Source organism: Cnephaeus nilssonii (assembly GCF_951640355.1).
Source record: "Cnephaeus nilssonii genome assembly, chromosome: 4".
Classification (NCBI taxonomy): Eukaryota; Metazoa; Chordata; class Mammalia; order Chiroptera; family Vespertilionidae; genus Cnephaeus; species Cnephaeus nilssonii.
This window is the reverse complement of record NC_137075.1, coordinates 74,789,473-74,810,891: the sequence shown is the minus strand read 5'-3', so window position 1 is coordinate 74,810,891 and position 21,419 is coordinate 74,789,473. Positions and strand designations below refer to the sequence as shown.

The following is a 21,419-nucleotide window of genomic DNA, read 5'->3' as shown; positions in this document are numbered from 1 at the left end:
AGAGCACTGGCTCTGCAGCTAGACTTCCTGGGCTCAATTCCCAGGTCTGCCACTTCAGAGCTGTGTGATCTTGGGCAAATTACTTACCCTCTCTTGCTCAGTTCTCTCATCTGCACTATGGAGCTAATGGTTGAACCTGCCTTTCATGGTTGCTCTGAGGAATAAACATCATCTTGTACACCATATAATGGGCTTAGAACAGCTTATTTGCTATACAGTAAGCACAGTATAGGGTTAACTCTACTAAGAAGTTGAAACCCACATTTACTAAATTCTGACACTACCCAAAAGAAGTCAGATGGATTAGATCAAGGTTTATCAAAGGGAGTTCCACAAATTTACTCTGAGAAGCTTTAAATCTTGTGCACACATTTGGATGAAAATGTGAACACATTAGGATAAGCATGTTTTAGATTATTGGGATGACTCCCCAGAGCTGAGCACGCCATGTGACTGGAAAGCCTGTGTTTGTGTTGTGTTGATGATCACGTTCTCCTGCACCAAAGGCCATGACATTGAGACGGGCTGTGGGAAGGCAGTCCTGGCTGTGGTTGTTGGAGGGAAGAGCTGTGGGAATGGAGTTTCTGGAAGCACAGGTGGCCTGAGCCTGCCACTGGTCTTGCAGCCGTGAAAGATCATCTAGAGTTCCGTAGCAGCCACATAGAACCTGGTGGTGTCAATTTAGATTTTATTGAGATTCTATTTAATTTTTGAATTGGTTCTGGTTTTATGGTCGTATAAAAGAGCTATCATAATTAGGTGATTAAAAAAAAAATCTAGGTTTAGGGTTGTATTTTTAAAACATCTTTATTGTTGAGAGTATTTCCGCCCCCCCCCCCTATTGCTCCCCTCCACCTGGATCCCACCCCACCCCAGGCCTTTACCACCCTATTGTCTGTGTCCATGGGTAATGCATGTATGCATAAAAGTTCTTTGGTTTATCTCTTCCCTCCCCTCTCTTCCCTTTCCTTTGAGATTCATCAGTCTGTTCCATGGTTTTTTGTGCCTCTGGTTCTATTTTATTCTACGGTTGTATTTTTAAGTAAAATTATAATAAAAATAATTTATTAGTACTGGAGGATTTTAAGAAATTTAATCATGTAAGAGGGATCTGTTCATACACAGTCATGTGTCGCTAATGATGAGGATTTAATCTGAGAAATGCATCATTAGGTGATTTCTTCATTCTGCTATCATAGCATGCACTCACACAAACCTAGACGGTATAGCCTACTACACACCTAGGCTACATGCTGTAGCCTATTGCTCCTAGGCTACAACTTGCACAACATATTACTGTAGTGAATACTGTAGGCAATAATAACACAGTGGCAAGCATTTGTGTTTCCAACATATCTAAACATAGAAAAGGTACAATAAAATACAGTATAAAAGGTGAAAAATGATACATCTGTACAGGGCACTTAGTATAAATGGAGTTTGCAGGACTGGGAACTGCTCTGGGTGAGTCAGTGAGTGAGTGTTGAGTGAATGTGAAGGCCTAGGATACTACTGTACATGACGGTTAGACTTTAAACACTGTACGCTTAGGCTACATTAAATTTATTAAAAATATTCGATAATAAATTAAACTTAGCTACTGTGACATTTTTAGTTTATAAACTTTTAAATTGTTTAAGCTTTTAAACTTTTTTATAATAACACAGCTTAAAACACAAACACATTGTACAGCTATTACAAAAACTATTTTCTTTCTTTATATACTTATTCTATAAGCTTTTTTTCTATTTTAAAAACTTTTATTTATTTTTTTACTTTTACATTTTTTGTTAAAAACTAAGACACAAACACACACATTAGCCTAGGCCAGTGGTCGGCAAACACATTAGTCAACAGAGCCAAATATCAACAGTACAACGATTGAAATTTCTTTTGAGAGCCAAATTTTTAAAACTTAAACTTCTTTTAATGCCACTTCCTCAAAATAGACTCGCCCAGGCCGTGGTATTTTGTGGAAGAGCCACACTCAAGGGGCCAAAGAGCCGCATGTGGCTCGCAAGACGCAGTTTGCCGACCACGGGCCTACGCTTTCACAGGGCCAGGATATCAGTATCCCTGTCTCCCGCCTGCATGTCTTGTCCCACTGGGAGGTCTTCAGGGACAGTCACGTGCATGGAGCTGTCATCTCCTCTGATAACAGTGCCTTCATCGGGAAAACCTCCTGTAGGACCTGCCTGAGGCTCTTCTTGCGGAGGTTTCAGTCAATTTCAGAAATATGTCATGGTGGTTTACTTGGTTTGTTTCTTTTTTTCAACCATAGATTTGCTTGTAAGCAGATAAAGCACCACGAACATTTCTCTCTATTAATGACAGCTATGACGTTGCTAGGTGAGAGGAATTTTCCAGCTTCATTATAACCCGATGGAACCATTGTCATATATGTGGCCCATTGTTGACAAATGTCATAATCTTTCTAAAACTTGAGAAAGACTAGACCTCTCTGTGATTCCCAAATGACAGTTCACAAACTGTGTTAGTCAGGTTATTTAAATAAAAAAAAAAATTCCTTGGGGAACTTGTTAGAAATACATGTTCCTGGGCTGTGTCCTGGGGCTGCTGAGCCGAGCCTGGGAATCTGTGCTTTTGCTGTGTTGCTCAGGTAATTCTGCTGAACAACAGGTTTGGGCCTCTTTGGAGTGGATGACTTGTCAATGTTTTTCATAGTCCTGGGATCTTAGAATTCAGTGTCTTCATCTTCAAAGCTGCGATAATGGTACTTGTCCCTTTCTTTCAGTACAGGGGAGCCATGAGAATTAATGAGGCAATTTTCATAAGTGTTCTTGGAATAAAAGTACAATTTAAGTGTAATATATTGGGGCCAGGACTGAACTAGATGATCTCAGCATGCAAATTGTTCCCGAGGAACAAAGAGGTGACTCAGGTCCTTAGAGAGCATCAGCAAAGCTGATTTTTGCTACTAGGGACCCAGTTCCCAAAAGTGTTGTCCATCTCTGGCATGGAATCCAGCCCCGTGAAACCTGGTACATGACTGTGAGATTTACAAATCAGTAACTGGATGGTAACAAAGGCAGGAAGGTTTGTGGTGGGGAGCCCTGTGCTTATATATTAGCTCCCTTGGGCTGTCATTGAACAAAGTGCCATAAACGGGGTGGCTTAAAACAAGAGAAATAGACACTCTCACCGTTCTGGAGTCTGAAAGTCAAAATCAAGGTTTCAACAGGGTTGGTTCCTGCCTGAGGCTCTAAGGCAGTGGTTCTCAACCTTTCTAATGCCGCGACCCTTTAATACAGTTCCTCATGTTGTGGTGACCCCCAACCATAAAATTATTTTCGTTGCTACTTCATAACTGTAATTTTGTTACTGTTATGAATCGTAATGTAAAGATCTGTGTTTTCCGATGGTCTTAGGCGACCCACAGGTTGAGAACCGCTGCTGTAGAGCCTAAGACCATCGGAAAACACAGATATTTTACATTACGATTCATAACAGTAGCAAAATTATAGTTATGAAGTAGCAACGAAAATAATTTTATGGTTGGGGGTCACCACAACAGGAGGAACTGTATTAAAGGGTCGCGGCATTAGAAAGGTTGAGAACCACTGCTCTAAGGGAGAGTCTGTTTGATGCTTCTTTCCTAGCTTCTGGCGTTATGGGGAAGCCTTGGTTTTCCTTGCATTGTAAATGCATCACGTTAGTCTCAGCCCCTGTCATCACATGGCATTCTCCCTAAGTGTCTCTGTTTACACGGCAATCTCTTCTCTGTGTCTCTCTCTTCTCTTCTTATATTGGATTAGGGCCCATCCTACTCCAGTATGACCTCCTTTTAATTAAACTAATTACATCAGCAAGCATCCTATTTCTAATTAAATCACATTCTGAAGTACTGAAGGTTAGGATATTAACATGTCTTTTTGGGAGACACAATTCAACCTATCACACCATGTTTCTTCCTACGCAGGGAAACACGGGATGTTGTGTATTTCTGAGTGAATTCTTTCCCCAAAATGGATTGAAATGCAAAGGACACTACCCCGTAGAAACCATGTTATATGTCGTGGTAAGGTCCCTGGGACAGCCCACAACAGCTCTTTAGCTCACAATGTACCAGAAGTAGACTTTCTTCTGAGGAGCCGAGAAAATCTGACCAATGCACCAGAAGAGGTCTCAGTGGAAAAATATGTCCCAAGTTTCAAGTTGGGATGTTAAGAACACATTTCTCCCCATCAGCTCTTAGAAACTTCATATTTGTGTTTATTTCTCTCATCTTGATATTTCTGTGCTTATCCCAGTCCCCCTTTCTGGTGTGTTCTTATTCCCTATTTTGGTTCCAATATTACTTTTTAGGTTGTTATTATTCCTGCAGTCCCGTGTGGAGCGAGTGTGCTCTCAACAGCCTTTGTCCCTCTTCCCGATTCAAATGTACTTGTCCTAACCCTGTTTTCTCAGCATCTTTTCTACAATGCTAACTTACCCCTACCCATCCAGTATATTGACTTCTTTATTGCATATGAGGAGTCCTGTCCCATAGTAATGAGTCAGAAGGATTCTCAAGAATGAGAAGCGGCCCTAACCTGTTTGGCTCAGTAGATAGAGTGTCGGCCTGCAGACTGAAAGGTCCCAGGTTCGATTCCGGTCAAGGGCATGTACCTTGGTTGCGGGCACATCCACAGTGGGAGGTGTGCAGGAGGCAGCTGATCGATGTTTCTCTCTCATCGATGTTTCTAACTCTCTATCCCTCTCCCTTCCTCTCTGTAAAAATTCAATAAAATATATTAAAAAAAAGAAAGAATGAGAAGCAGGGTGTCCTGAAGGGTTGACATTGTGCCTCCTTCAAATCATGGCGTTTAAACCAAGTCTTTGTGTTGGCTGCAGGTCTCAGCCCTTTTCTTTCTGTTCCTTAAGGAGCCATTGTTATCTGTGTAGGGAGGTTAGTCCTTGGTCTTAACCCTATAGGACCCTTACTTTAGCTGACAAAGAGCTAATGGGAAAGCTCTTTTTTTAAAAAAAAAAAAAAATTCTTTGTAAAACTCTTTTCTGAAATCAGGAAGTAGATATTGGGAAAGTGTTGTAAATGCAGTGTGTCCAACAATCTTGAGAATAACCAGGTTTGAATCAACTCAGCCAAATAGAATTTTCTTTTCCTTATTAAAAGAAATTGTGTTCAGGTTGTCTAAGAAGCAGAATCAAGATGGGATTATGTGTGCAGGAGATTTACTGGGAGGAACACCTGGAGGATCAAGGGGAGGGAGCAGGAGGAGGTTGGGAGAGCTTTGACTGCAGCACAGGTTTGGCTTCAGTGAAAGGAGAGGGGGAAGGAAGAAAGACAGTAGGAAAAGACCCAGATGACAGCTCAGTCCTGAGAATGATTTGGCCAGGCTGACTGAATTTTTGAGCCAAAACTGCTCACTAGGGGACCCCCTGGCCCACAGGAATGGGCTGCACTGGCACCCACCATGCTCAGGCAGTCAATGTCTGAGAGCAGGGAACACTCAGACACTGCACAGATGTGGTTATGGATCCGGGGATCGGTGAAGGGAAGGCTAGTCCTTGGTCTTAACCCTATATGGCCATCTGTGTAGGGATAATAAGTTTTCTTCTCAATGTAAACAAACTTATCCCTACCCATACTCCTCCACAGCAGGAGAGCTAACCAGTGCAATTCCTCGGATGGTCACTTGGATGGTCAAAATTACATCCTTATTTTCACTAACTTCTAACTGCATTTTAGTGTTTTGTCTAATAACTGTAGCCAGTATCCACAGCAGGGATAGCAGTATGTCTTTCTCACAACAAATATTACAGATAGTTTTAGATCACAGTTATCACAGATATATCAATGTCACTCATGCTCATCATTACTTTGGGATTAGGGTAGTAATTAGACCTGCCACTAGACCTTCTTATTTAATGAGAGAGTAAAAAGGCTTATTTACTATAGTATCACAAATTTAAAAATAACTTGATAATGGAATTCAATTCTCACCCAAGATATTTTTTCATTCATTTCTAGAGAGAATAGAAGGGAGGGAGGAAGGAAGGAGGGCGTGTAGAGAGAGAGAGAGAAACATGGATGTGAGAGAGACATATCGATTGGTTGCCTCTGTCACACTGAGCCAGACTGGCCAGGGCTTGATAGTGGAATTTAAATATAATGGTTTCTTTCGCATTTTATATTTTTTATTTTACGATTTTTTATAAACATTACTCCAAGAAGGAGTCCATAGTCTTTATTGACAGAGGGGTCCATTGCACAAAAATGGTTAAGAACCCTTCCTACAGATAATATTCAATAGGACCCCCCCCCCCACACACACACAATAGGAAGTTTTAAAGGAGTTTTAAACAGGGAGTCATGTGATCGCATTGCCTTTCAAAAATATTTCTTGGAAAGAAACATGGGGGGCTCTTGTGGTACTAAGGTGAAACATGATGGCAGCTTCATATGAAGTATGTGGTGGGAGAAAACAGTGACAAGGAGGACTATTCAAATTATTCTTGTTGGATTTCTTTTTGGCTCTGTGTAAATGACTGGGTCTTGACTTTCATTTTGTTAGTCTCTCATAAACTGCATTAAAAGTTTGGAAGCATCTCTCTTAGAGTTCAGATGTTCACCGTAGCTGTAGTTCTCTGTGAAGTCTATTGAAGATGCTCTGTGTGAACATAAAACCTCACACACATCTTGGAACACTATTTCTCCGTAATGCTGGGCCATGGAGAAAGTGGATGTTGTTTGCGTAGGCTCTCTTGGTGTACATTTGTCACGTAGCATTGATGGCTTTTTGACTTCTACATTAAGAAGAAAATAAACTTATTAATAATGTAGATGGTTATCTTGCAATTAAATGAAAGCTCTCTGGCTGCTTCTTCATAAGTAACTCATAAGTGGGATCAAGGTTTGTTACTAGGTAAAAACAAATTCATTTTGGTTGATGGCTAATTCACGGCCATGCGCAGTTAGATAACTCATAAAAGTGCATGGAAATGAGTCTCTGAGATAATCAGATTTTATTTCTAGTGTCTAATCGATGCTCAGAGCTTTGGGGTTTAATTATGTCTGCTGAAAAAAATACAATTCAATTTCTCCTCCTCCCTTTTAAGCATAACTGCAGTCTTAATTTTAATTTATAAATATACAAGGCTTCGTAGATATTTCCTGACACAATACTTGGTACCTATTAAATACTAAAATATGTTGGATTCTTCTTCTAATTAAATAAAAACCTATCAAATAAGAAATCTAAGTAAGACTGCTCCTGGTTCCTCTGTTTCTTGCTGGCAGTAGATATTATACATTCCATGATTACTCCAGAGAAATAATCTAAGTGTGAAATGTTATGTTCTGCATGTTTCAGTAAAGAGAAAATCCTGTTTTCTAGCCAGCCAGGCAGGCTGACTTGGGTGTTTGCTCCGACAGGGAGTACAGCGGGTGGCTGTCATGTGGGGCCTGAGGCACAATGAGTTGAGTATGTGTGGATGGAATATGAATCCCATCCTTTCCCTTCTCTGTGGCTACTACCCAGCTTCCAGGAGGGTTTACATAGTACCCCATCTTCTTTCACTCAGCGTAGTGTTTTCAAGGTTCATCTATGTTGTAGCAAGTATTAGTACTTCATTCCTTTTTAAGGCTTAGTAATATTCCAATGTATATAATTATATGCATATACCACATTTAAAAAATCCACTCATTAGTTGACGGACATTTGGATTGTTTCCACCTTTTGGCTATTGTGAGTAGTGTTGTTATGAACATAATGGGACAAATATTTGTTTAAGGACCTGTGTTCAATTTTTGGGGTATATATACCTAAGAGTGGAATTGTGGAGTTATATGGTAACTTTGTAGTTACTTTTTTGAGGAATTGCCAAATTGTTTTCTACAATGGCTGCACATTTTATTTAAAAAAAAACCACATGTTTTTATTGATTTCAGGGAGAGGAAGGGAGAGGGAGAGAGAGAAACATCAATAATGAGAGAGTATCATTGACTGGCTGCCTCCTGCATGCCTCACACTGGGCATATGCCCCGACCAAGAATCGAACTGTCTATTTAAAAAAAAATTTCCCCATCACCATTTATCCTCCCTATACCCTCTTCCACCTTCACCCACTCGCTCCACCCCACAATCACCACACTGTTGTCTGTATCCATGAGTTCTCTCTCTTTCTCTCTCTCTTTGCTGAATCCCTCCCCCTCCAACAATTTCCACCCCACCAGAGCTGCCTGCTCTCTAACTTGCCTTTGAAGCAATCCATTTAGATAGCAGAAAAGCTCTGTCTTTGAGTGTTAACTGCAATGCTCAGGTGCTCTTAACCAAAGATTGGCCCTAATTTCTCTTGAGAGTGCATGCAGCTTGCTATTTGCCCATTATTTATTATGAGGAGTGACACATTATAAACTGGTAATTTGAACTTTGGGAAGCAAACCCTGAAACTGCCTTGGAAACCACTCAAGGACTCATTCAGCTCTCCACTTCTAATTGATTTCATCAATTGGCCGAGCCATGACACTAGGGAAGTGGGAGCTTCATGTATATTACGTAGAATCATGTCAGAAAGCTTAGATAAAGGTCATCAGTGAACACGAGATTTCAAACTTACCTAGTCAATAGCCAGGCTTCTCTTTGCCTCATCCTACGACCAAGCCATGACTTTTATCAGTGAAAACCCTCAAATTTATATAAAGAAGAGGGGTGTGTGGGGACCTGTCTTAAAGCTGAAGTGGTCTATAGCTTTACATAAAATTGATAATGGAAGACTGAAGCTAGGGCTGATGGACTTTATGGTTGTTAAAGCCTCACATGAGATGGCAAGATGTAGATTCAATGGATCTGGCAAGCAACTCACAGACTTGACCTTGCACTGGAAGCCTGATGATAGGCACTTCAGGAAACAGTAAACTTTCTTTTAAAAATAAAGCCTGAGTACCAAACTTCTTTCTTTTCACCAGTCAGTTGAAAATTGGGTAGTGCAAATGTCATGGTGAGTTGGGATGAATTTCAGGTCCCCTGGGTGTGGATTTGATGCTGTGGAGTGTAAAAGCAGAGACCAGAAACCTCAGTGCTCAACAGAATTTTCAAGGATGTCTTGTGCAAAGCACAGTGACTTTTTGTTTTCATTTTTTCCCCTCATCATTAGGTAAAGAGGAGGAACATAGACAAGTTGTTTTTCCCACAGTGAGCAATATTGGATATCATGGTTCTCTTTTAAGGAAGAGAAAAAACACACACACTTCTTCACTTATGCACCCTGTATTGCCATTTGGTCAAAGTTCATAACTAGATACCTATTGGGAAGATGCAAAGAGAATGTCTTGTACTCAACTGCATCTTCCCAGTAGGTATCTAGTATCATTCTTAGCTTGCAGTTAACTAAGTATATACTTAATATTACTTGAAAGTTGAGATTAGGGTATCGGCTTTTCGCACCCTTCTCAGTGAATATCAGTGCAGAGCCTTCAGAATTAATTGCTTCTTAGGTGCACGATTACTGCTACTTAGCCCTATGCAGAGAAGTAGGTCATTCTATTCATTGGGATCTTGCTGTTCTGTAATTATGTGAAGAACAAATGATGATAGATAGGGTTTCTGTGTGATTTTAAAGCAGGTAAATTTAGCATCATTAGAGACTAATCCAAAGCTGGAAAAACTCAAGTTCCTTTAAAAAACATGCAAACAGTATTTAAAACTTGGTTTTATTATCCTTAAGTGTAATTATGTAAATTGGAAAGTAGCTTTGTCTGTTTCTTGGGCTAGAAGAGGCACTTATGATTATAAATAACAAGGAAGAATAAGAGCTGGTCTCCATTTATTTATTGATACTGTAGAAATACTGTAATTGAAATTTAGTTATGTATGTTTTGAGCAAAAGACTATGCTCTGATATTTTATTACTTATTTAGGTGGAGAATACATTTCTCTTTTCACTGATTAAGATAAAAAGAAAGTTTCCTACATTATTAAAGGTATAAATGCTGTTGAAAATTTGATTATTAAAGAAACTATATTTATAACCTTTTCAAAATTGAATGTGAGCGAAGTGGAACCATACAATGCTATATGGAAAGGGTATATTTTATAAATTCAGGTAGCCCTTAGTCCTTCAGTTAAAATTAACTTAGATAAATAGAGATGGCATCTGCCTTGAGCTTGGCCAGCTTGCCTATCTTCCTTGCTCCTTCTGCTCATTCTAAGAGTTTGTTTTAATGTACAAGATAAATAAAATTGGCATGGCAAAGGGGACACCTGCTTATGGTGGCAGAATTAGACTAGTGTCTTAGTTTGACTTTTCCCTAAAAGCAAACTGAGAGGAAGTGATTGACATTAGTAACTTCCTCCCAGGTTCATATTTTTCGTTTTCTTTTGGTTTTCAACACTGTCCAAGTTTTCAGTGAGACGGGGGTGAGTGGAGAGCCAGTGAAGGGGGTGTTCCTGGGTGGATTATTGCTGGGGCTCCTTGCTGCTGGGAATTCTCTGAGATGCCGTGTGGAACACGCCTCTGGGTGGGGAGACTGGGGAACTTACCTGGTATGGTGAGGAGAATAATGCTCCCTGCAAAGATGTCCGGGTGTTAATCGCCAGAGCTTGTGAATATGTAAAATGAGGACGTATTTGTCTGTTTTCTCCTTTTTGATGCTTTTTAAAAATGAATTTTCATTCAGTTTTATAGCTTTAAAAGTCTGTGAGGATGAAAAATCCCACCACTAACTTTGAACTACCCTTTACATGGTCATTCTAACACGTTTTCATTTTGATTGATGCTTTCTTCTATTCTTGGTACATGTAATTCCAAATGGTTGTAAGAATGGTCTGTGAAACATTTCATAGTGGATGTTATCCCTTCCAGTTGCCTTTTATAAATATTACTTGATTATTGCTCTTATTTTTTTCATCGTGGTTACGTTATGATGGAATGGCACACTTTGCAAGCTAGAGAGATTTCAGAAGTACTTTCTGTTCTCTCACCTTTGGTCAAGTTTCCTTCAAATGGGAAAGCCAGTGCTTGTCTTTGGAGCCAGTGCTGGGCCAACCTGCCCTGCCCATTGCCACCTCCGACCTTACTCTGCTCTGACATTGATTCAAGTATAGCATTCCCAGTGAACTTAAAAATGGAAAACAATGAAGAATACAGCTCAGGAGGAAATGTCAGATAAGAAATGAACTTGATATTTTAAAGGTGATTTCTTCTCTCCTTCCCCAGACCTCCCTCCAAGGCATTTTATAATAATAAAAAATACATTTAGCAAACCAAAATATTCTCTGTTCATATTGTATCAAGTTAACTTAATGCTATTCAAATGTTATAGAATTAACACAATGAAATATAAGTAAAATGATGGCTGTTTACATTTTATTCTCTTATTTTCCCTAGTGAGAAGCTGGATGGAAAAACTAAAAGACAAGGTAAGAGAAGTATTTTCTTCCTTCAGATTTACCTTAGAGGACATGGTTTTGGCAGATACAAATACTTCAAAGTAATGGAGCTTTAATTCATTATTCTGATTCTGGTAACCTATGCAAAGATACAGGACCGAGCAAAAAGGTCTTCTTTGTAAGTTTCTTCTTGTAGCACCATTCATTCTCTCTTTTATTTTTTTCTTTGCTAATCCTCACCTCAGGATATTTTTCCATTGATTTTTAGAGAGAGTGGAAAGAAGGGGGAGAAACAGAGAGAGACACACACATCAATTGGTTGCCTCGCATGCACACTGACCGGGGCCCAGGATCGAGCCTGCGACTGAGGTATGTGCCCTTGACCAGAATCAAACCTGAGACCCTTCAGTCTGCAAGCTGACACTCTATCCACTGAGCCAAACCGGCTGGGGCCAGCATTCATTCTTAAAGCAACATCTGATGATTGAGCATATGAGATGTTGCCTTAAGAATGAATGGTGCTCTAGAGAGTAAGTGTTATGTAAGAGGCATGTTCTACTCAAAACTATTGTCAACATATCAAAGTGGAGTTCCTTCTAGGGAATTTCAGGACTGTAATCCCATGCTATTGGGCATTTCTTGTCCCAATGCAAGGCTCTTTTAAGCCTGATTTTCCTTTATGAGGAGGAAATATCTTGGCTTTTGGAAGGCACCGATTCTTCTGACTCACGGGCAGACTTGATTTAAGAATAAAAGTTTGAGGTGGAATGGGCACCTTTAAACTATAGTGGGGGGTGGTACAAAAAACACCTGAATACCCGACCCCTCTCTTTTATCCCATTTTATGTAGTCCATCACAGTGCCACTACTTACTAAATGATAATGAACTGGTTTGTCTGGAATGGCCAATATAGAAAAATATTTTCCTCTCTTGCTTTAATTCTTCTACCCACTTAGTGGTTGACAATATTAAAACTTCCTTCCAGGTTCATATTTTTCGTTTTCTTTGGTTCTCAATACTGCCCAAGTTTTCATTTTTGGTTACCTTGTAATTTTAAATTGGAATTCCCTGTGAAAATACTGATGGCATCTTGAATTCGTTGCTGTAGCCTGTGTCAGATCCCATTACCAGAGCCCAGCTCAGATTTAACTGGGGGTTAGTTAAATGAAAATATTATCAACTGCCAGATATTGAGTTACCTCTAATTCGCTTATCTTAGAATATACTTCTGTTGATGGTATTCCATATCTTTTTTTTTATTATTTGGTGTCAATTTTCTCCACATTTGAATGGTTAATATTTATTTTGCTGTAGCTCAATGTTAAAGAATGCAAGAATAAAACTAAGTGTGATTATCATGATAAATTATGTTAATTCTCCTCACTATTATTTTTCTGCCTCTCAGTAAAATTTAGCAAATATAGTTTTTGAGAATGAGACTATTTGTGTGTCTGATCAGGTAAGATGAACAAGATTTTGGGGGAAGAAAAGTTCACAAGATTAGAGCTGTATGTTTTACATTGGTAGTGCTTCTTGTTATTTTTCAGGGAAAAATATGCAATGAGAAGCAAACAGGCGTTGGTAGTTTAATTTAGGAATTCATATGTCATTGTTTCTATAGCGAGTATGCTGAGTTACAAGAATGGACAAAAATAGACTTAAGAAAACAAATTTTGGCATGTAGTCTGTTTTGAAGTTAGATATTGCAAAATTTCTTACCTGTATGTATATATAGCTTTGCCACTCCAGTTAAAAATCTGTGCAGCTGTAGACAAAGACCATATGTTTTATTCTTGTGGGCACTTCCTTCTGATCTTGTCTCAAAATCCTGGTACCTTGCCTGGTCCTTTTCACCAATAGAAATAATTTTATGTATGGATTTTAGTTTTCTGGGTTATTTTGAAAAATTTTAGCCCTCTTTTCATTTTTTTTCATAGTAATTGTTTCAACTATGTCTTAATTTTAAAAAATTGGAAGAAAAATAGTTGAGACTCCCACCATGGTTTACTTATTTAATGCCTTATATCGTCATATTTTGAAGGGACTCACTCTAATCTTTCCCATATATCTCAACCTCCATAAGAAATATTATGCACTTACTTGACACATACATTCATATGTATACACATACATATATATGTAGCTCTTCTTCCCTCCTTCCCTTCCTCTCTCTCTTCATCTAGCTAGTTATCACCTATACAAGTCTTATTAGTCATCATCTTCAGAAACTATTTAAGAACAAAACCATTGCCTCTTTGAAGAAAGTCACAGAACGTCTTAGAACGGAAAACTAAACTACATATTTAAATGGCTCTTCAGCCAACCCAGGACTAAACTTCTCAGTTTAGCTTCATTTAATTGTTCCCAATATTGGTTTCTCTGTTAGTTAGCTGGGCTCTAGAAAGGGTGATGTTTTTAAAAATTCTGAATGTTTCTTTTGTTGTCATTGTTTGTTTATTAGTTGGGATTAAGTTCAGCTATGCGTGACAGATAACCAATCCTCAATGACAATGGTTTAGCCCAGATAGAAGTTTGTATCCTGTTTATGAGTCTGGAGGTAGCAGTCAAGGGTTAGTGGGGAGCAACACTGTGAAGGCTCAGGCTCCTTCTATTTGATGCTCCACATTGTGACCTTCATTTTTAAGGTCATCTCATGGCCCTGGATGGCAGTTTCAACTTAGCTAAGTCCATATTCTGGCCTGAAGAAAGGGGGAAAGGAGAGGTTAAGACATCCCTTCCCTTTTAAAATGGGAAGTGGCGGGGGAGGGGGTGCGTAAAAGCTCTCCTTCCCATGAGCATGTCCTGGAAGTTACATGTGCCATTAACATGTCATTTCCTTAGTTAGACTTATCATATGGTCACACCCAACTGCATGGAAGCAGAGAGGTGTCATTGTTGTTCTGTACCCAGCTCAAACTGTAAGTGCTATTGCTCTAGAAGAAAGGGCAAATGGATATTCAGGGACAGCTCTTATCCTCTTTCCATCATTAACCTTCTTCCTAGTTAATGTCCAAGTTAGTGGTGCTTGTTAGGCAAATCCTAACTTGGCCACCTATTGATATATTTTTCAACATCTAATTTGCTTCTCAAAACTGAAGATATATAGTTATGTACTAAAGACCAGCTCTGTTGTTATGTCACCAAGACCATTCATTCTGTTTCTTCTAGCTTTAGGAAATTGTCCAGAAAAGGGAAGCCCCAGAGTATCCTTCACAGCAGTGCTTCTCATGTGTGGTGTGGAGCAGCAGCATTAGCATCACCGAGGAGCTTGTTAGAAATGCAAAATCTCAGACCCCATGAGTCGCAAACTCTGGGAATGGAGCCCAACAATCTGTGTTTGAACAAATCTTGAAGGTGACTGATGCATGCTCAAATTGACAACCACTGTTGCAGAGAAATCCTAAGAGCATTGTCAGTACAGTGTATCATTTTTTTTTTCATGGCTTTCTTGAAGACAGATGTTTCTGAGCAAATGCATTATCCTAAGGAAGGGTACCTTTCTCATAAATATAAAACAAAACAAACACAAACCAACTGTATCTAGTACTATTTTGGCTTACAGTCTATTTAAAAATGTAAAACTTTATTGGAAAATAATGTCAAGATACAAGAACAAGGATATTACAAAGAATTTCTACTTTTTACCCGGATGCGCTTGTTTTTAACATTTTGCCTCATTTGCTTTATCATTTACTGGTACAATGTAGATGTTGAAAATATATCAATAGGTAGCCAAGTTAAAATCTGTCTCCCCATTGTGAACCATTTGAGGAAAACATGCATACGTCATGGTGCTTGTATCTCGAGTACATCAGTATGTATTTCTTATGAACAGGAACATTCTGTTAGCCCACATATACAGTTATCAGCATGAGTACATTTAACATCAATGAAGTACTTTTATCTAATCTGGCACCCATATTTCAGTTTCTTCAGTAAATCCAAAATGTTCTCTATAAAAAGAGTTTTCTCCTTCAGTACAGAATCTAGTCTAAGGTCATGTAACAAATTTAGTTGTCATGATTCTTAAGTTCCCTTTAATCCGAAACATTTTTTATAGCCATCTTTTGTCATTCATGACACTGACATGTTTTAAGAATATAGTCCTTTTTGCCCTGGCCGGGTAGCTTAGTTGGTTGGAGCATCATCCTGATGCACCAGGGTTGTGAGTTTGATCCCCAATCAGGGCACATACAATGAACAACCAATGAATGCATGAATGAATGGAACAACAAATTGGTGTTCTCTCTCTCTCTCTCTCTCTCTCTCTCTCTCTCTCTCTCTCTCTCGCTCTCGCTCTCTCTCTTTAAAATCAATAAAAATACATATTTAAATTTAAAGAAAAAGAATATAGTCCTTTTAAAAAAATAGAATCTCTTTCATTTTAGGTTTTTTTGGACTGTTTTCTTATGATTAGATTCAAATTATGTGTTCTCAGCTGGAATATACACAGTGCAGTTGTATCCTCAGGGTGTTATGTGTGCAGGCACATATACAAGCAATAATTTTGAACAGAGAAAAGGTACTGGGCAGAATTGATCACTTAAAAATTATGTGCATTTATAGTATTTGTCTTCATTTCTTCAGGAAACAAGTTATGGACAATTCTAAAAGGAGAGCTTATTTTCAATTAGCCAGGTTGGGAAAGGGATAGGTTGCTTTGTTCGCATGTTGTAATTGGGGATAAGTTGCGGGGCATAAGGCGACCCACACAGAGAAGTTAATCAAGCTGAACTTCCAAAAGCTCAGATATCATCCTTTGAATGTAAAGTCTAATTTCTTGTGCGTAAAGTTGATCAAGTTTCAACATGTGCATATGTTTCCATGCACTGGGAATGGTAATTTTAAAAAAATATTCACAATTGTGGTGAGAGTCCCAAAATTTTCAATATTTTCCTGCATGGAAAATTATGAAGTTTTTAAAGTAGATTTGGAAGAACTTTAAAAAAAGTTTGGGTTCATGCAAAGCATAGTGATTTGTTGAAAAATGTCTGGGCTTTGTTTCTCTAAGAAAAAACTCTTAGTATGCTGGTGAACAATGCTATTGTTCTCAAATCAATGGAAACGTTTTTATATTCTGCCCTAAGTCAAGACTGTGGCAAGCAGAACCAGTGAGCGAGCCAGCTGTGCAGAAGAGGGTGCACTTTTGCAAAGCCTTGTCTATCCCTTTCACTTACTTCTAAAAATGTTGGGGAAACGTCACAGACTGCATATTTCAGCACTTTTTAGAAAACTTTTGTTCTCTGTCTCTCTCTGTTCTTGGCTCATTCTGAAATATACTGAAAATTGTGCTATATTAGACACTTGAGAAATAAATAAATGAGTAGACTCATAGTTCCCCCTTAAAATAATGCCTATCTAATGTACTTATTACAGCTTAAAGATTTTAAATTGTTCATGTATTTTGTCTGGATCGGCTTCTAGAAAGGGCCTTTTGGAAGGCAGACTAGTGTCATGTTCCCCTGTGAAAGGGCTCTAGTTAGTAATACTCCCCTAGCCCTCAGGTGTCTTATTGGCCAAGACGCAGGGAGCACCCTTACTGTGATGGCCTTCCCCTGAGCTTGGGTAGGTCTGGAGCTACTTACCCAAGCCCAGGGATGTGTGGAGATCACGTTGCTTTCTTAGGGCCCACGTATCCACAGTGACACCTTGGGGACACTGGAGACATGCATGGGTTTGATACCTGCAGGCACTTTTGAGGCACCATTGTTATTGGCAGAGATCTTTATGCCCTTCTCTGCCACTCTCTTTGGGGCTGGGGACACTCAGAATTCCCTCCCAACCCCAACTTCGGTCTTGTCCACTGGGCAGATTATCCCTTTCATAGAGGTTAACCCATCCCCTCTCTGTGCATACTTTCTCCTCATCCCTGTCATTTCTCCCTGTGCTCCAACACCTAACACCCTTCCTCATTCCTCTGCGGGTCCTTCTCTTCCCGCTTGTTTCCAGGAGCCCTCACCTTGCACTCAGGCGCATTTCTCTTTCCTTTCTTGCTGTAATGCTGCTAGGATTGTGGGAGAGCAGCCCACCAACGTCAAGGCTCTCCTCCTACCCTCCAAGAAATACAGCATCCCAGAGGGCACTCCACCCCCGCCTCGCCCCAAAGCTTGACTCAGGTTGACATTTCCAATTTATAGCATTTTAATAGTCCTGGCATTCTGAGAAGCTTACTTCATCCATCTTTAATACAAATTATACTAGTATTTCTGTCACCCAAACCTGATGTTGACAAATGTGCATAATCAGAAGCTGGAGGTGCCAGTAGGTCTGGCTGATTTATGGTAATACTTCTAAGTATTGGAAATATCCCAAAATAGCCATCCCGCCTCTCTCCCTTTGCCGTCTCCCCCCAAAAGTAACTGTATTCTAAACGCTATTTTATTTTATAATGAAGCAGATGGGAGAATTCACGGTGTCTAACAACCTGCTGCCATCCAGTAGAAATGAGGAACCCAGGGCAGGGGTCTGTGGAGAGTCCTAATGCGGTGTCCTTCTCCCTGCAGGCTGGCTATATGTCCGGGATGCTGGTGCCCGTAGGGGTGGGGATAGCGGGAGCCTTGTTCATCCTGGGAGCGCTCTACAGCATTAAGGTGATGAATCGCAGAAGGCGAAATGGCTTCAAAAGGCACAAAAGAAAGGTATGGAACCAACAACAGCAAAAACTCTTCCATTTCAGAACATTCTTTGCCTTTCTCATTTGCTTATTAAAGCACATGGGGCTTAATGAGGCAGGGACGGTCTGGATGTGCCCAGTGGGTTTGGGATTAGCTGCGAGAGTTGCCGCCTTGGCTTTGTTCACTCGTGCGTGTGTCTTTTCATGGGGGCAGGTCTCTGTTGCTCTGCAGCAGAAAGGGTTTTTAATGCTTTTTTGTTTTCTTTCTCCAGCAGAGAGAATTCAACAGCATGCAAGACCGAGTCATGCTCTTAGCTGACAGCTCTGAAGATGAGTTTTGAATTGGACTGGAATTTAATCGGGATAGTCAACCATGTTATTATTATTATTTTTCATTTGGGGGCTAAAAAAAGAACAACATCCCGCCACATTGCTGCTGTCAGGCCATCAGTCTCACGATCTGCTGGGTAGCAGATTTTTCTTGCTCTGAGCAGGAAAGGCATGCTGTATACTAAATGTAACATGCAGTGTTGGTTTTAATTCTGTAGTGAATTTTCCACAACCACAGGCCACAACTCGTAAATATGCAGGGTACCTGTTGTTCAGTAGGAGTTTCTAGGTTAGGTAGAGTAAATCTTCTGTATTTTTCCACAGTGTCTTTTCCTTGGTTTGGTCTACTTGCACTAAGTATAACAATTATTGCTACCAAGGCATGCTTAACTCTGAAATAGAAATCTTGAACAGAGACTAACTTGTGATGACTGTACTCTACCTACTTGAAGCCATAGGCTTGTGGGCCATGGTACATACCACATTTGCATAAAAACTAGCAGCAACTTGGAATGCAATCTCTTTGTTAAGAAAATCTTCCAGCACACGAGGATTATATGTAGATTCGTATGTGTCTTGCATTATGTATTTCAGTCTCCCAGTTTTATTATTTTTCCTCTTTCTGGTTTATTCTTATTCTTGGTAAGGAAAAAAAAACCACCATAAATAATACATTAAATTGACTCTCAGTCTTCATGTATACTTTCTTAAACAGTGTAACGAGTCCAACAAAGTTATCAATAGATTCTTATGTGTTTGTCATGAAGAGATGGGAGATGTCCTTTTTGTGTACCAGTGGACCTTGTCAAGAAGAAATGAGGAAGAAATAAAAAAGGACACAAGGGACCCGGCTGGTATGGCTCAGTGGTTAAACAACGATGAACCAGTTCAATTCCCTGTTAGGGCACATGCTGTGGTTGCAGGCTCGATCCCCAGTAGGGGGCATGCAGGAGGCAGCCAATCAATGCTTCTCTCTCATCACTGATCTCTCTCTCTCTCTGAAATAAAAAAAAACATATTAAAAAAAAAAGTAGGTAAGCTCCCAGAACATTTCTCTGTACCATTTTGCTCTGTGCCTGCACGGCCACTGTTCTGAATTATTCAGAGCGTTGCTTTTCTACGCCTGCGGTCTTGGTCATGGGAGGATTGGGCCCCTGTTGGTCCTTATGTGGCTTTATTAGGAAAACAGACAATTTTGGGTAGAAACAGGCTCAGTGGCCAGAGTCCTGGTATATAACCAAGCTTATGAAAATCAGCCTCTCTCAAGGCACCCCACTTCAGGGATGTTGGACTATGTTAGATAATTTCTTATTCCCCTTGGAATGTAATTCCTTGCCCTCTCTTTTGAATCTGGGTATTTGGGACTTTCAGTAAGATGAGTGTTTAATAAAGCGTAGGCTCATTTCCATGGAAGAAACAATGTTACTAACAACACTGTTCGTGGTGCTTTACACTCTACAGGACTTGTTCACATTTATTAGAGCCTGTTCTACCATATTTAAGGCAAGTTGCACAGTTATGCCTCATAGCTACTGTGTGAAGTAGGACGTATATTTTTATTTTCCCATTCAATTGAAGACAGAGCTGAAGCAGTGCCATGAAATGATTGTGCAGAGTTATATCCAGGAAGAATCAGGACTAGAACCCACTTGGACTCAAAACCATACACCCATATCTTCAGTCAGTGCCCTTTCTAAACACTGGGGAGGAAGCAGTGACATTTCAGAGTCCTAAGGAAATAGCTGGTTAGTCAAGGGGTGTCTGCCTTTGTTAAATGAATGACATCGTACTAAGTTCTCGCTTATTCACACAAGTTCTCTCCTCTCCCACCTCAGCTATTTCCTGTACAACCACTTAAGTGTAAGTATGACCTCTAGGGAACTAATAGATCTTTCCAGAACCCATTCTTGAATAATAGCTGGCTTACAAGAATGTTTTCATCAAATAATTTAAATTATTTTAGCTAAAAGTTGTAAGGAAATGTGTGAAATTGATCAAGAGAAAGAAAAGCTCTGTACAGGCAAGTAGAAATCAGCTCAAGGTCAGGTTTAAGGGGAGGGGTGTGGGATGGGAATGGGGGGATGAGGACAAATATGTGATACCTTAATCAATAAAGAAATAAAAAAATAAAAAAAATAAAAAAATAAAAATACTGTAATGCATATAATAGGAAACTTTTCTGTGAAATTAAACTTTTCATACATAAAAACAAATAAAAATAAAAAATAAAAATAGAATCCAGAACCATGACACTCATACGTAATTTGTAATTTCATGAGTGGAGACTTCCTGATACTGCAGAAGGTATGTTTTCCTTTTCTAAGAGCAGCCCTTTGCTGTGAGTATTCCTAAATGTAGGAAGAGGCAAGCATGATGTGACAATACTGTCTTTTATTCTTGACAATCTGTTTATAGGGGACACACAATAGGCCACTTCATTTAGCAACACATGGGTTATAGTAATGCCCCAGGCTACTCTTCAGTCTTAATTAGTTCATGGCTAATAGGCTGAACCTCAAACAATCTGTATATATAAAAGGCTAATATGCTAAGTGTCTGACTATCTGACTGGTTGCTATGACGCGCATTGACCATCAGGGGGCAGATGCTCAACGCAGGAGCTGCCGTGACACACACTGGCCATTTACAGAGAAATGGCACCATGGACCTGGCACCCATAAAGCAACACTCGGCTTCCCCCAAGTGGGACACAGGCCCCGCCACCATCCTGGAGTGACAGCCTACCAAATCACAGCTGATGCTGCCAAGACCCCATGACGCAAAATGCAGCCCACAGCCCAGCCTGGAAATGGTGGCTGTGGGTGCCAGGTAATGACATCATGTAGCAACGCCCGGCTTCCTCTCCCTAGTGACTAGCCTCCTTGGAGTTTCTTTCAGCCGAGGAACACGACTTGCTTTATAGCCAAGTGGAAACATTTTACACTTTAACCAAATGTCTGTGAAGCATTTTCCTGTGCCTCATCTCATTTGATCCTCACAGAAGTCCTGGAGTAGGTAGATAGGAGACCTGGTGGAATCATATTTTCTTTTCATTAGCTGGAAAATGGAGTTTTAGAAAGTTTAGAAATGTCCTGACTGAAAAGAAGTAAGAAATGGTGGACCT

General features: G+C 39.8%; 1 protein-coding gene across 2 annotated transcripts in view; it reads left to right on the top strand.

The window, feature by feature from the left end:
* Window positions 1–20,327, top strand: part of ARMH4 (armadillo like helical domain containing 4) — a 102,311-nt gene extending 81,984 nt beyond the window's left edge. Inside the window, exons 6-8 of one of the 2 annotated variants that reach the window (XM_079767637.1) lie at window positions 11,350–11,381; window positions 17,856–17,990; window positions 18,241–20,327. In XM_079767637.1, coding sequence (XP_079623763.1) covers window positions 11,350–11,381; window positions 17,856–17,990; window positions 18,241–18,306 — 233 coding nt within the window. In that variant the 3' untranslated portion in view covers window positions 18,307–20,327. Of the gene's footprint in view, window positions 1–11,349; window positions 11,382–17,855; window positions 17,991–18,237 lie in introns of both variants that reach the window. The other variant, XM_079767636.1, reaches the window with a different exon arrangement.
* The last annotated feature ends 1,092 nt before the right edge of the window (window positions 20,328–21,419 follow it).